This window comes from Marmota monax, unplaced genomic scaffold (genome assembly GCF_021218885.2).
Source record: "Marmota monax isolate L192 unplaced genomic scaffold, Marmota_monax_Labrador192_F-V1.1 WCK01_AAM20220418_F8-fsc00092, whole genome shotgun sequence".
NCBI lineage: Eukaryota > Metazoa > Chordata > Mammalia > Rodentia > Sciuridae > Marmota > Marmota monax.
The window spans coordinates 2,521,914-2,536,779 of record NW_026692583.1 but is presented as its reverse complement, the minus strand read 5'-3'; the positions used below and the strand labels follow the sequence as shown (position 1 = coordinate 2,536,779).

Below are 14,866 nucleotides of genomic sequence, written 5' to 3'. Positions count from 1 at the left end.
CTTGGACCAGGTCCACTTTAATCACAAGAGTAGCTCAACCAGGGGGGCGTGGTCAGTGGTGGGCGGAGCCTTGGATCCCGAAGTCGATTGGGGTCTAAATGGGGAAGCGTGACCCGGCGGATCTGACTTTGAGGGCGGGGAAGGTGGGCGTGTCCCAGTACTAGGGGCTTGGCCTTCGGTGGGCGGGGCCTACATGCCGGACACCTCCCCGTTGGTCTCCAGATCTGTGAGGTTGCCTCGGATCGCCTGCTCCTCCTCGAAAGCCTTGAACAGCGAGTTGAAGTTGCCGGCTCCAAAACCCTGGAGTGGGAGACAGCAGGTGAGCTGGGGACCCAGAAAGCAGATGATGCTCCCTGCAGGCCCTGCTCAGGGCCTACCTGGTGGTTGTGGCGCTGGATGACTTCCAGGAAGAGTGTAGGCCTGTCCTGCATGGGTTTGGTGAAGATCTGCAGGAGGTAGCCTTTCTCGTCATAATCCACCAGGATTTTCAGCTCCTGGGCGAGAGACAGGGAGTTCCGTTAGAAGGATTGCTTAGCATGTGCGAGGTCCTGGGTTCAATCCCCAGCACTCCACACACAAAAAGAAATGAAGTACTGACTTAGGCTAAAACTGGATGAACCTTGAAGACTTTATACTAAGTGAAAAAAACCTAGTCATAACAGATCACATGTTGTATGGTTTCATTTATATGAAATTCCAGACTAGGCAAATCTGTAAGACCAAAGGGAGTCTAGTGGTTGCCTAAAGTTGGGGCAGGAGGAGTGAAGTGGAGGGTTTGGGAGGTAACAACTAAGAGGATCAGGGTTTCTTTGGGGGAAAATGAAAATGTTCTTAAATTGAGCTGGGCATGGTGGCATACGCCTGTAATCCCAGCATCTTGGAGGTTGAGGCAGGAAGATCACGAGTTCAAATCCAGCTTCAGCAACTTAGCAAGGTCCTAAGCAACACAGTGAGACTCTGTCTGTAAATAAAATATAGAAAGGGCTGGAGGTGTAGCTCAGTGGTGAAGCACTCCTGGGTTCAATACCTTGTACAAAAAAAAAAAATCTAAAATTCATTTTGATTTTAACATATAGATAATGGGTAACATTTAATGTGACTTCTATGCCCCAAAAAACCTGCTAAAAAGCAAAAACAAAAAAAAAAAACCAAAAAAAACAAAAACAAACAAAAAAAAAACCTTCAATGCTTTGTGGCTAAAGAAGTGCAAAATCTTGTCTTAAGAGCCCCCAAGTGGAACCGCCTACCTGCCTTGGTACACCTCTTCTCAGATGCTGTCTTCAATCCACATGAGCCTTCTTCCTGCTCCTCAAGCACTTGGAGCTTGCTCCCACCCCATCACCTTTGCACCTGCTCTTCCCTCTGCTGGGATGCTCTTCCTAGCTCTCTTCTTGGCCAGGTCCCTCTTATTATATAGCTTTCAATTAAAGTCACCTTCTCAGAAAGTTCGCCACTTCCTGTAAAGTAGCCCTAGGTTGCTTGTTTTAACTTTATATGGCACCGACACACACACACTCTGTTTCTTTCTGGTTTTCCCTCTGTGTGCCTGTGTCTGCTGCAGGGTGGGGGAGGCCAGATGGAACTCAGGGCTCACATTGCCTGTGGCCTAGCATCCCTCTGGGCCTCACCTCCAGCACATCAATGCTCTCCTTCACCCGGATCTTGGCTGTCTTGAGATTCTCCCGAAGTTGCTTGTAGTAGGTTGACGGAACACTCAAGAACTCCAGGCCTCGGTCTCTCAGGCTACGAATCTGTCGCAGAGCAGGTTGAGGTCAGCCTCTGTGTTTCCAGGCTCAGTGTCCCTAAGCCAGGTGGAGCTGCTGGGCCATGAGGAGGCAGGATCCCTGTCCTTGCTCTACTGAGTGCCAGGATGCAGTGTGGCTTCAGCCCCTTCTGTCCTTGTCTGAGTCCCATTAGAGCAGGGATCCCTGACATTCACAGAGCACCCATTATGTGCCTGTCTTTCTAGTCTTGCCTCCTCCTGTCCCTGAAGCAATCCTGCTCTGTGCATTTCATAACTGGGAAACTGAGGCATGGAGAGATTTAAGTATCTGTTCTCAGCAGAGAAGCCAGAGTGGATTTTATTCAAACACAGGCCAAATCATGTCATTCAGTGTTTACTTCATAGTGGTGCCTCATCTCAGAGTCCAATTCCAGGTTCTTGCCAGGCCCTCACCAGCTGCCCCCACTTCCACCTTAGACTCCATCTCCCACCTCTCTTTCCCTTGCTCATTCTGTTCCAGTCACACTGATGATCTCCTTGCTGTTCCTGCAACCTTCCTGGAAGATGTCCATCTCAGGGCCTTTGCCTGGGCCATCCCTCCTGCCCGGGGTCCTTCTTAGAGATTTCCACGGGCTTCTGTCCTTCCAACCCTTTGCATTCTCAAAAGTCTCCTTCCCCATGTGACCTTCCTTCACCCACTTTAAAGGTGAAAAGCCCCCACCCTTGCTCCCCTATATCCCACCTGTTCTTCCAGACCTCTCACACCACCTATTTATTTAATTTGCTTTTTTTCTCCATAAGAGCAGAAACTGTTACTAATGTGTCCCACATACCTAAAATAGCACCTAGCACATGGCAGGGCCTCAACAGACATGATACAAATGAAGTTCCACAGAATTGGATGGGACAGTCCAGGCTCTTCCCCTTAAGGCCTAGGCAGGACCCGCCTCCCCAAGGGCTAGAGCTACAGACACAGGGTGCTTGATTTGGAGGAAAGCACAAGTCTGATCTTATAGTATAATATCCTCATTTTCAAGGTGAGGCAGCTGAAGCCCAGGAAGGCTGCTGAGTGCCCCAGAGACAAATGGCAAGGGACTTGCAGATCTGGGAGCAGGATGCAGTCTTCCTTATCCTCTAGCATCTGTCACCACTAAAGCCAGAGTGTTCTAGAGACACCAAACTCTTCCAAGTAAGATGGGTAGGGATTACTTGCACAGGAGTTGCAGGAACCAGGCAGGGAACCCTGTCAGCCCTCCAGGCTGGAGAAGGGGACCCCAGACTGCCACTGTCCCCTCCCTTCCCATTCTGCAGAGACCATCCCTGGAGCTGAAGGGAGGGGGCTTAAGACCAGGGATGGTGTTCTCACCGCTGTGATGATGTCCTGGGTCTTCAGGGCAATGTGCTGGACTCCAGCTCCCCCATTATAGTCCACATATTCCTGGGAAAGGCGAACAGGAGGCCACTGTCATTGCTTCCATTCCCCACACCCCTGCCCTGCCCTGCCGGAGGCCTCAAGCCTCTTCCCTCCTCTCTCCTTCCCCAGCCAGGCAGGGCCGCACCTGGATCTGGGATTTCTTCCTGCCCATTGCAGGCTCATTAATGGGCATCTTGATGGTCTCCTCATAGTTGGTCACCACAATGGAGCGCAGAGAGCTGTACTCTGTGTGCACTTGTGTGTCATCCACAGACCAGAAGCGGTGGAACTGTAGGTTCCTCAGGTACCTGCAGGTGGCAGGCAGGACACATCTGCTCTGAGTTCTGGCCTGGGACTGGCTTCCCCTGCTCCCACTTCCACCCTCCAGAACATGTCCCCAAGGGGGCTCCAGAAGGGAGATGACAATCACATCATACATGCTGTAGGTCTTTACCCTTGTTGTGACAGTTTTTCTCAAGGTGGAAATAAAGTGTCTCATATCAGAAGCCACATAGGAGGCCATGCTCAGGTAGGGGGACTGGGTGGTGCAGGGGGCTCCTGTGCCTCCTGCTGGCCTTTAACTGCTAGTGCAATGGTATTAGGGAACCTTCAGAGGTGATTAGGTCACCCAGGGCTCTGCCTCAGGAGTATGTTAATGTCATGGTCAGAGCCAGTCAGTTCCCATGATTGGGTTTGTTCTAAAGGGAGCTCAGACCTCTGCTCTGGTCTCTCCCCACTTCCCGCTGTGGGAAGTCAGCAGGAAGCAGACCAAGTCAGGTAGAGGCATCTGCCCCCCACTGACTGGAAGGAACACCCTTGCAGTTCCTCATGGGGGGGGATGTGGATTGCAGTAGGCCCTGAACCCCTCGTTCTTCAGGGGACAATGTATGGGGAATAACTGAAGGGCTGGCCCAGGTTCACCTCCCACCCACCTGTGCTCCTTTCCACCTGGTACAAGGACTAGGGCAAGGGCCCTTGTGGGGGAGGGACAGGGCTCACCATTCTGAGGCAGACAACATCTCCTGATCAGGCTGATTTCCTACAACGTGATCGATGATCTCGAGACCACACTTGGGCCTAGGAAAAGGACAGTATTGAGGGGCAAGGAGAAGGCTGCCCCCCAAATCTCACCAATCCCACTGCCCCCGTAATAACCACAGCCCCCACCTCTGCAGCTCTTACAGGGGACCAAAGCGCTTAATTAACTCATTAGTGCAACCCCTACTTTATAGATGAAGACCCAGGGCCATGGAAAACTGCAGCGCCCTGGCCAAGGTCCAGTGGTTGAGGAGGGAGGAAGCTGGGATGGGACCTGGGGCCCTCAGGTGTTGTGGCCTGTGTATTCTGTGCCCTCAGAGGGTTCCAGTAGCCACCAGGAGCTCTGTCCCATCACAGAAGCCCAGTCCACATGGAGGAGGGGGACAGGCTCTCCACCCGCCTCAGGGCTCTCCACCCGACTCCTGCAGCATGGGCACTCACAGCTTGGGAAGCAGGGAGTCCTTGAGCAGGGGGGCCTCGAATCCAGGTAAGAACCGGCCGGTGTAGTTCTTCTTCTCCACCAGAGTGTGTGTGGTGTCGCCATACTGCGGGTGGGAAGCAGACTGGCTCAGCCCTAGGACCCCACCCATGCTCAGGCAGGGAGACAAGGTTGGGCAGGGCTGGGTCTTTTCATGGCCCTGACCCAGCCTGAGTTCCTAAATCAATCCTGGGAAAGTCACTTCCCCTGACTGACATGTGTTGCCTTCTATCATTCACTTAGGAGTTTCAATCTCAATCTAACTGCCTCAGGGGACCAGAAGCCCTGTGAGGACAGGGATGCTGTTTTACTCATCATGCTGTCTTTGGATCCTAGGCAGTGCCTGGCGCATAGCAGGTGCTCAGTGAAACTGTGTTGATGATGATAACCATGGAGGCATCAGCTCTAATCATGCTGAAGGGTGATCAATAGGATTAATGCCTGATGTGATCTTGAGGAGGTGGGACCTCGGGCCCTCTCTGTCCTACAGCAACAAGGGCTGCAGAATCAGTCATCTCTGCTAAGTGCCTATGGTGTGCCAGGCTCTGCTCTTCTAAGTGTTCTACGCCAATGGTCACACTCGGCACTCACAATGGCCCTGATTAGGGTTCCAGCTGAAGGATCTGAGGCACAGAATGGTGCATTAGTGTGCCCCAGGTCACACAGGAGTCCAGTTCCACCTTATTTAAACTGAGTTGCAGAGAGGGAAGTAGGTCTCACAGCTAGTGTGGGGTATGGCTTCCCAGGCCCACCCTTCTCTCCTTTTGAACAAGTCCCTGCACAAAGCTGATGCCCCGCAAGCTGTCACCTCCCACTGGGGGGGCCAGGGGAACCTGGGAAGGGTGGCTGGTGGCCCCAGCCACCTCTGCACTCTGGCCAGGCACTTTGAGAGGTCAGATCCCAGGGGAAGTCCATGTTCTGAGGCCCAAGGGTGGGATGGTATAATGGGGTGAATTAGGAGCATCCTGGCATCTCAGTGGGTTCTGGCAGCAGGAGGGGCAGGGACATCAAAGGGAACTCACCGTCTGCAGCACAGCAAACTTCACCTTCCCAAACTTGTCTTCCTCCACCCAGGGCTCCCGCACTATCTTGGCCCCCTGTTCTCGGGCTTTCTGCAGGGAGATGGAGCAGGGGGAGGCAGTGAGGGCTGGGGCCCCCGAGTCCTGGCCTGCTCCTCTGGCTGGGTTGGTTTCTATGTGGTTCAGAAATGGCAATGTCACCTGTCCCCCCTCCAAAGTGTGCCTAGTCCCCATTGAGCAAGAAGGGAAACTGAGGCCCAGGCTCAGAGTTGGGGCTTGGGAGACAAGGCGGTGGGTGTGTCTGCTTCTCCTAACTCACTCTGTGGCCCTCCTCCCCCTCCAGTCCTCAGCATCCCTCCCTGTACAAAGAGTGGAGGATAAGAAGAATGGGGGTAGACATTTCTAAAGTGACCTCTGTGTGTCGGGCCCTGTGCCACGAGCCCTGCATGCCAAGTCTGTGCCTTAATTTAGCAAGCCCTTGCTTACTGCAGGCCAATGCGACACCCAGGCCAGGCTTGTTCTGGGGATGCACTCGGCAGTCCTCACAGCAGCCCTGTCTGCCTTCTACAGCGAGGAACACGAACTCACCCAGACCCAGTCATGCTAGCTCTGAAATCTACTCTGAACCTCCAATCCATCTTTTTTTTTTTTTCTCCTTCAGTGCTGGGGATTGAACCCAGGGCCTCACCATTCTTTAGGACTGCATTTGGTTCAGAGTCATAGTCCAGAAATTGTAATTTCCACTCTCCCCACCCCCCTCTCTCTCTCTCTCTCTCTCTCTCTCTCTCTCTCTCTCTCTCTCTCTCTCTCTCTCTCTCTCCCTCTCTTTCTCTGGTACCCGTGTTTGAAACCCAGGGACACTTAATCATTGAGCCATATCCCCAGCCCTTTCTAGTGTTACTTTGAGGCAGGTTCTCCCTAAGTTGCTTAGAGCATCACTAAGTTGCTGACTCTGCCCTTGAACTTTTGATCCTCTTGCCTCAGTCTCCTGAGCTACTAGATTACAGGCATGTGCCACCATGTCTGGCTCCATTTCCTCTTTTAAAACTTAGTGAGGTACAGGCTATGATTATCCCCATTTTCCATGTGTGGGAACATGAAAGCGAGGACACACAGTAAGGGCCAGGCTTCTGTCACTAGGACTTAGGTATGTCATGCCAACATCCAGCCATGACTGACAGGGTCCCTGTGGCCCACGGAGAGCCAGATACGCCTAAGGCCTCTTCCCAGGCCAGCCCAGGTGCATTCTCACCTGCACAATGTAGTCACAGTCTTCCACCTCGAAAGCCACGTCCTTCACGCCATCCCCGTGTTTCACCAGGTGGTCGCCCATCTCTGTGGTCGGCAGGGAACGCTGGCACTGGAGTTCAAGGCCCCTGGACAGGCTCTCAGCCTTCTGGGCTCAGCCCCCCTCGTGCCCTTCCCAGGCCCTGCCCTCTGACCCCTGGCCCCTCCAACAGCCCTGCTGCCACCCCGGGGCCCCTCACCTTTGTTCCAGGGGTTGAGTGCAGAGGAGAAGACAAACACAATCTACCATGGTAGAGAAGAGGGTGTGACTGGTGGCTCAGGGGAGCGTGGGCAGGTGCACCTCCCCTCCGTCCTGCTCACCCCTGGTGGAGCAGGGGGCAGCCATGCAGGACTCCTGAATCACAGCTTCTAGCTCCTTCTCTGCCTTGCCTCTCCCCCTGGTCATAAGGGCTGGGGACTTTCTCCTGTGCCACCCTTGGGACCCATTATCAGCTTTTGGGTCCCCTGGGGGAGAACTCCCAGAACCCCATGGGCCACAACTCTGCTGAAACTCCCTACACCTATGGCCTTGGCTTGCTGAACTTGTGGGGCCAGCACTGGACCAGGCTGAGGAGACTCGCCTGGGAAGGTCCCTGTTGCAAAGGTGCCGACCACGTTAGAGCCCCCAAGAGAGCTCTGAGAGCAAGGGGTCCCTGGGGTGTGGACGTACCTTTCCTTGCTTGACCACATGGCTGACCACCTCCCGGGAGCCCGTCTCCAGGCCCCTGTAGGCTAGTGGCTCAAAGCCCATCTTGCTGCAGTAGAAGGAGGCAGCCTAAAGACAGAGAGGTGACAGTGTTTGTGAGGGTGGAGAACCTGCCTGGGGCCCAGATGAGAGTCCCTGTCCCCTGCCTGCCCTCTTGCTCAGAAGCAGAGACTGCACTGGGGAAAAGGCTGCTCTTGGGTACATTGTGCCCTCCCAGAAGTTTCCAGCTGGGGTTCAAAGTGTTGGATCCCTACTGGGCCCCCATTTCCCCATTCCAGGATTCAATCCCAGACCAGCTGGGGGCCTGCCCTGTCCAGGGGACCCTCTTGCCTGTCCTCTGCCCACTCCAACACCTTGCCCTGGTTTATACCTGCTTGGCGTTTCCAACCCAGAAGGTCACGGAGTGGAAGTGAAGGAATCGGCCTCTCACAGGCTGCAGGAGGAGAGAAGGAGGGAGGCTGACTCAGCTCCAGCACCTAGGAGAGGCCAAACCCCACCGAGCTCTGCCTGGCCTCAGGAGACACTGCTCATTTAGAAATTGAGCCCCTGGAGTGTGCAGGAGTATTTGGGACTGGGAAGGCCCCTCAGGAGGCAGCCCAGCTTTCCCAGGAGGAACAGCCACAGCAGCAGGGATTGAAGGGAGACTTAGCCAGAGCTTCCAGATGAGATGAAGAGTTCAGCAGGTAAATGAAGAAGAGGTGACAGTTTTTCAGGAGGGTGCAAGTGAGTCCAGCCAGTCTGGGGGAGCCCAGGTATTAACAGACCCCCAATCTTGTTCCTCTCCACTTTGTGCTCACATGCTGGTCTCCCCAGCCCAGACTCCCTTCTAGACCCAGGTCCCCCATTCCCTTCCTGCTCACCTTTGCTCCTTTGTCACTATAGGTCGTCTAAGGAGAAAGAAAAAGACAGTGAGGCTCTGCCAGGGGGACAGGCACTGCTGAAGTCTTATGGCAGGTCCTCATCCCCCAGGGAGCCACCATGGCCCTAGGCAGACCCTCACCATGGCTGATCTGGGTCAAGCTTCCTGCCAGGAAGACCGGGACACGCAGCTTGGGAGTGCTGGACAGTCGTATTTACCAGGGGGCAGGGCCTTCCCCTACCTCCCTGGCCCGCCTGGGGGTGGGGAGGTGAGCTCAGCTCCAAAGGCCTTGAGCCTCACAGGACAAGGCAATGCTGCCAGGCTCAGAGGGGGAGTGACTTACCCTGGTCCACTAGGCAGTGGGGGCAGAGCCAGGGCAAGGAGCCCAGGGTACATTTCCGCCAGGACCCCAGGGTGGGACTGTGATCTTTGCCATCCAGAGTCAAAGCTCAGAAGCGAAGGCCAGCTTGAGGGCAGTGGTAGCTTGAGAACTTCTTACTCCAGGAATTTGCAGGCTGGTCTTGAATTCCTCTTGGCAGAACAAACACTTAGACTGTCTTTGGGATAAAAGGGTTTATCCATGGCAGTTGGAGCACGTGTTCAGGGGTTTGCTTTCTGGTTCTGCTATATACTGTTTACTGGGGAACACCACAGACCCTCTGACCTCAATTTTTCCATCTATAAAATGAGAACCATAATAGCATGGAAGGACTTCTGTGAGATACAGTGTCAGTCTTTGGAGTTGGACCTGCACAGTGCACAGAATACAGGCTCAATAGCTGTTTCTTTGTGATTTGGGGGGCCCTGATGGGGGTTGAGTCCTTGACATTGCTATGGCCCGAGTATTGAAAGAGAGCATTGGCCTTGCCCCTGCCCAGTCTCCAGCACCCACCAGGCTCTGGGTCCATGCCAGTCTCCTGAAACTCTCTTCATTGCTTTGATGATGGAAACCCTGGCCAGCAACCCTGGGGGTTGGAGTACAGGACACACAGAGGACTCTCCCAGGCTGTGCCCTTGGCAAGTGGCTGCACAGAACTGGAGTGTGAACCAGGGCTTCTACCTCTGGGGCCCACAGTTTAAATTGCATCGAAATGGGAGATATTGATGTCCCCAGGAAACTGAGGCCAGAGTGGCAAATGCATTTCCCCAAGGTCACAGAGCTGGTGACCTTGGGGTCAGAACAGAACTCTGCCCTGCAGCCCATTGGACTCTGCAGCTGGATCTCATCCACCCATCCCCTCCCTGCCTTTCTCTGTCTTCTGGGCTATTCTATGGGCAGGCGAGTTGGTCCCACCCCCTCATTCTTTACCTCCTAGATGGCTCTCCAGGCTTCCTGCCTCCCCACCACCCACATCCACCTCAGCTCCCTGAGTCTATTTTCCATTTGAGAAAACTAGAGTGGAGCTCACAGGCCTAGAAGGTTCCACTGGGGGAGAAGAGCTCAGTGCAGCCCACCCATCCCCCCAAGCCAGCAGGAACACCTTGTCCCCTGCACACTGTGGCCAATTCAAACCCTTATTCCTGGAGCCTGGCCTGGCTAATATGCTGGGCACAAGGTCAAAGTTTGCTGAATCCAGGAAGCACGTCATCAGCAGCCCTGGGAGCCAAAGGCTGGTGTCCAGTTCAACTGAGCAGGGGTTGTGACTATGTTCTTCCTCCCCTCTGGACTTTGCTTCCAGAAACATTGTGTGTCTGAGTCCCATCTGGATGCCTACAGGTGCCACTGCCATCTGTGGGCAGAGCCCTGGGAGGGGAACGTGTGTAGCCCTGTGTCTGGAGCACCCTTGTTCCTCCCTGATGCCACTAGCTCAGACTGGGCTCAGGTGATAACAGATTAGCAGCAGTGGGATGTGGCCGTTACTCTCTGTGCCCAGCCTGGGCCAAGAGGTGGGTTCCAGGGACCTTGCTCAACGGTCACTCTAAACAGATGGGCCAACCTGCACCACACCCTGAGGGGCAGAAAGGGTACACACTGGGGGCTGGGCTGGCACCCTGGAACCTGGATTTCAGAAATGATAACAGTGGTTATGCCCAGAGGTTTGCACAAGTGGCGGGTGGAGGTGGAGCTGGGTGGTAGAGCACTTGCCTACATGTGTGAGGCCCTAGGTTTGATCCTTGGCACCACAGCGGGGAGAAACACACACACACACACACACACACACACACAGTGTTTTTCCCTTCCCTGGGATTTGGGCTGTTCTCTGCAGAGGGTGCCAACAACCCACCCCTGGCAAAATCTTGGTGGACTCTGACTTGATCCAGCGTCCCTCGCAGAGACCACTTCACAGGCTGCTGCAGGAATGAGCATGTGACCCCATGGGCCTGAGGACTGGGAGCTTTGCTGGCTTCCTGTGACTTCACCTGGTGTACCTTTCCCTTTGCTCACTTGGCTCTGCATTTTGGCTGTCGTGAATCCCAGCGTGCGTGTGGCTGTAACCAGGACTGCAAGTGCTCCTAGCAAGTCACTGAACTGGGGCTGCTCTTGGGGACTTCTGGCGCTGTTATGGCAGCCATGGCATCTCTACTCAGCCTGACACACTGGCGATGACCCCGCCTGGTTCTACTGCTTCACAAGGCAGAAGCTTTGTTTGGGGAATGAAAGGCTGAAAGTCAAGCAGCAGCTTCCCTTGGGTGGAGTGTGAGCGTCCCAGCGGCCGCAGCCCTGGCGCCCTGGCGCCCTCCTCCTTGGCACCCTGATGGCCCAGGTGCCTGACACTGACTCCAAGCCGAAGTCAGGCACAGTTGCTTTGCCCAGTGAGTCAGATCCTGACTCCATGATGGTGGCAGATTGGAGTCACCCCTCTGTGGAGCCACATAGGGCGAAAACACCTTGGAGCTGCTGGATCACCTGGGTCACTTACAGAAGTCTTGATGAAAGGTTTGCTCTTGCTCATCCAAGATCAGCCTGCTCTTCCCACCCTGCCTGCCCTCCTTCCTTCCCTATCAGTGCTGGGGATGGAACCCAGGGCCTGGCACATGGGAGTTTACATGCCACACCCCAGTTCCAGCTCCATCTTTCTGTGGTCCGTTCCTTTAACTCAGGATCCCCACCCACAGCAGCATGTTGGGGAGGCCACGTCACAGGGCCTGGACCCCTCCAGCCTCTCTTGCTTGTTCCTGGTCCCTTGCATTTTGCAACTGTGGTCTGAACCTGATTCCACTTCACTCAGTTTCTCCCAGTGGGCACCCACAGTAAGTACTAGGTCAAATGCAGAGCAGACCCAGTGAGACTTTTTTCATCTAGGCTGCTCAGCAGCTCAGGACCAACAGGGTAGGTTTTTATTTTTTATTTTTTGTACCAGGACCAGGGATTGAGCCCTGGGGCACTCACCCACTGAGCCATACCCCTAGCCCCCCCTTTTTTCCGTAATATTTTGCCTTTTTTTTTAGTTGTAGTCAGACACAATACCTTTATTTCATTTTATTTTTTATGTGGTGGTGAGGATCGAACCCAAGGCCTCGCATGTGCTAGGTGAGTGCTCTACCACTGAGCCACAACTCCAGCCCTGACCCCCAGCCCTTTTTATATTTTATTTAGAGACAGTTGCTTAGAGTTGCTTAGAGCCTTGCTAAGTTTCTGAGGGTGGCTTTAAACTTGGGATCCTCTTGCCTCCTCCTCCTGAGCCACTGAGATTACAAGCATACGCCACCGCACCTGGCTGGGAAATTATATATATATATATATATATATATATATATATATATATATATATATGTAGAAAATATATATGTATGTGTGTGTATATGTTTATATACACACATACAAATAAATTTTCTATGTAATATATATATGTATTACATGTTATTTATTTATAAATATGTATACACATATATAATCTATATAATATCTGTAACACACACATATATATATATATTTTTTTAATATTTGTTTATTTTAGTTGTAGTTGGGCACAATACCTTTATTTTTATTTATCTTTATGTGATGCTGAGGATTGAACCCAGGGCCTTGCACGTGCTAGGTGACTGCTGTACCTGGGGCTCTACTGAGCCCCAGCCCCAGCCCATGTATTGTTTTTTAAATTTGATTACTTTATTGTTTTACAGTGTCAGAGGTCAGACCCAAGGCGTCACCTGCTAGGCAAACCCTTGACCACTGGAGCATCACCAGCTTTGGTGGTCTGTTATATAAAACTTTCTTTCTTTCTTTTTTTTTTTTTGGTACTAGGGATTGAACCCAGGTATGCTCTGCCATTGAGCTAACTCCCCAGCCCTTTAAAAAAAACTTTTTTAGGGCTGGGGTTGCTCAGTGGTAGAGCACTTGCCTAGCATGTGTGAGGCACTGGGTTCAATCCTCAGCACCACATAACAATACAAAAATAAAAATAAAGGCATTGTATCCATCTACAACCAAAAAAGTATTTTTTAAATTTTATTATGTTTTTTTAAAAATATTTATTTTTTTAGTTGCAGTTGTACACAATACCTTTATTTTATTTATTTATTTTTATGTAGTGCTGAGGATCGAACCAAGGGCCTTGCCCATGCTAGGCGAGTGCTCTACTGCTGAGCCACAACCCCAGTCCCGAATTTTGAAACAGGTTGTTTAAACTTGATGAGGCTAGCCTCAAACTTGCAATCCTCCTACCTGAGCCTCCTGAGTTGCTGGGATTACAGGTATGTACTACCATGCCAGGCTGTGTATACCCATTTTGGAAATTTGTGAAAAATCAGGCTTTTTTTTTCCTGAACCCCTTCTTGAATCTAATGAATCTTTCTGGTTAAGTTTTATAAAAATATTTCTGTAAAAATGCCCTTTTTCCCCTATCTGATACAAAGCCCATCTGGACAAAAGGTCTGGGGTTACTGAAAAAATTTGAAGATTTAATTACTGAGTGGGTCCATTCATCAACTTTATGTCACTATAACAAATACCTGAGATAAATAAATTTACAAGAACAAAAGTTTGTTTTGGCTCCCAGTTTTGGGGTTTCCAGCCCATGGTCCATTGGCCCCGTGGCTTTGGGCCTGAAGTGAGGCAGCGCATCATGGTGGAGGCTCTTGATGCAACAAAACCACTTACTTCATGGCCAGGAAGTGAAGGGACAGAGGAGGAAGGGGCTGGGCTCTCACTATCCCTTGGAGGGCACGCCCCCAATCACCTGAGGACCTTCCCCTAGGTCCCACCTCTTAAGTTCCCACTTCTTCCAGAAGCAACCAGACCAATCCTTTAACACGTGGGCTTGGGGGATGTTCCAGATCCAAACAGATTTTTTTTTTTTTTAATAATACAAAAAGCCTGGGAGGCTCAGCACAGGAGGAAAGGACATTTGTGATGTTTCTGGAAGCTCTCCCTTCTTCCTGGAGGAAAACACCCCCTGCTGCCTTGGCAAGCTGATTCAATCTTTGAATTCTGAATCCAGTCCCCACTGGTTGTTGGCTGGCAAAGGGGTTTAGAACAAGATGCCTCTAGCGGTCCATTTGCAACCTGCACGAAACTGAATAATTTGGACTCTAGTGAGAGCCTTAGGTCCCTCAGTGGGGGTCACCTTGGGAGTCCTGATATTCTGATGACCTGGCCCATGCATACCCTGCCCTGACACCGTAGACTCTGTTCCCAGTGGACAACACGTGTGTCCTGTGGAATTATACCCCTCGTGTGTGTGTGTGAGCTCCAGGGTACATTCAGTTAAAAACACAACAACAAAAAGGCACAGTGTATGTGATAAGTTACCATTTGTGTAAAAACAAAACCTTATTTACAGGTGGTTTTTATTTTGTTCTTGTCATTATTTTCCGCAGTGCTAAACATGCCACCTATTCTCACGACTTGATGGAGGGTTAAAGGAAGAGGAACCAGTGCAGTCTTGTCGCTTGGAACCTTCAGCTTTTCCGAGTATGGACTGCACAGTGTCTTCATGCTGATTTCCTTTTCAGTGCATCTAATTGCCCTTCCTGGTTCTGCAGCAAATTGTATTTACACGATTTTCATCATAATTTACAATTTTGCAAATCAAGACTTCAGGGAGGGGTTATATTGATTGAGGTATGATTTACACGGAGCGGAAGTCACTTTGTTCAGTGTACCTTGGAAAACATCTACAGTTGTGTCACCATCACCCCAATCAAGATAAAGAACAATCCCTCAAATGTACCCACCCACCTTCACACTCCCTCCATCCCTTACCCCCTTGGGGCTCTGGCCCCTCAGACCTACTTTCTGACCCTACCGTTTTGCCTTCTCCAGAATATCAATATAAATGGGTCAGTCTTGTGGGTGTTTTATAGCAGGGAGATTGAACTCAGGGATTTGCTCATGCTAGGCAAGCGCTCTACCATTGAGCCCCCAAAACAGTCCTTATTTCTTATTTTGAGACAGGGCTT

At 51.9% G+C, this 14,866-nt stretch overlaps 1 protein-coding gene and 1 long non-coding RNA gene across 2 annotated transcripts; one reads left to right on the top strand and one right to left on the bottom strand.

Moving 5' to 3' along the window:
• LOC124093593 (4-hydroxyphenylpyruvate dioxygenase) lies at positions 1–8,793 on the bottom strand. The gene is made up of 14 exons (XM_046446116.2): positions 8,666–8,793; positions 8,526–8,552; positions 8,036–8,098; positions 7,630–7,734; positions 7,160–7,202; positions 6,925–7,007; positions 5,676–5,765; positions 4,617–4,720; positions 4,137–4,214; positions 3,283–3,445; positions 3,090–3,161; positions 1,629–1,751; positions 378–494; positions 1–300 (listed from the first exon to the last, which is right to left on the bottom strand). The coding sequence occupies exons 1-14, from the start codon at positions 8,666–8,668 to the stop codon at positions 190–192; spliced, it is 1,182 nt and encodes a 393-aa protein (XP_046302072.1). The 5' UTR covers positions 8,669–8,793; the 3' UTR covers positions 1–189.
• A 41-nt stretch (positions 8,794–8,834) lies between these two features.
• Positions 8,835–14,479, top strand: LOC124093597 (uncharacterized). Its single transcript, XR_006852005.2, has 2 exons — positions 8,835–11,402; positions 14,285–14,479. It is a non-coding gene; the product is annotated as an uncharacterized LOC124093597 (long non-coding RNA).
• Positions 14,480–14,866: the final 387 nt, after the last annotated feature.

What these genes read in the sequence shown, in the direction of transcription:
- LOC124093593 (XM_046446116.2), bottom strand. An exon ending in GACTCCCTGCTTCCCAAGCT is followed by an intron (nt 4,215 to 4,616) that starts GTGAGTGCCCAT and finishes TCCTTTTCCTAG; the next exon opens with GCCCAAGTGTGGTCTCGAGA. An exon ending in CCCAGGACATCATCACAGCG is followed by an intron (nt 1,752 to 3,089) that starts GTGAGAACACCA and finishes GCTCTGCGACAG; the next exon opens with ATTCGTAGCCTGAGAGACCG.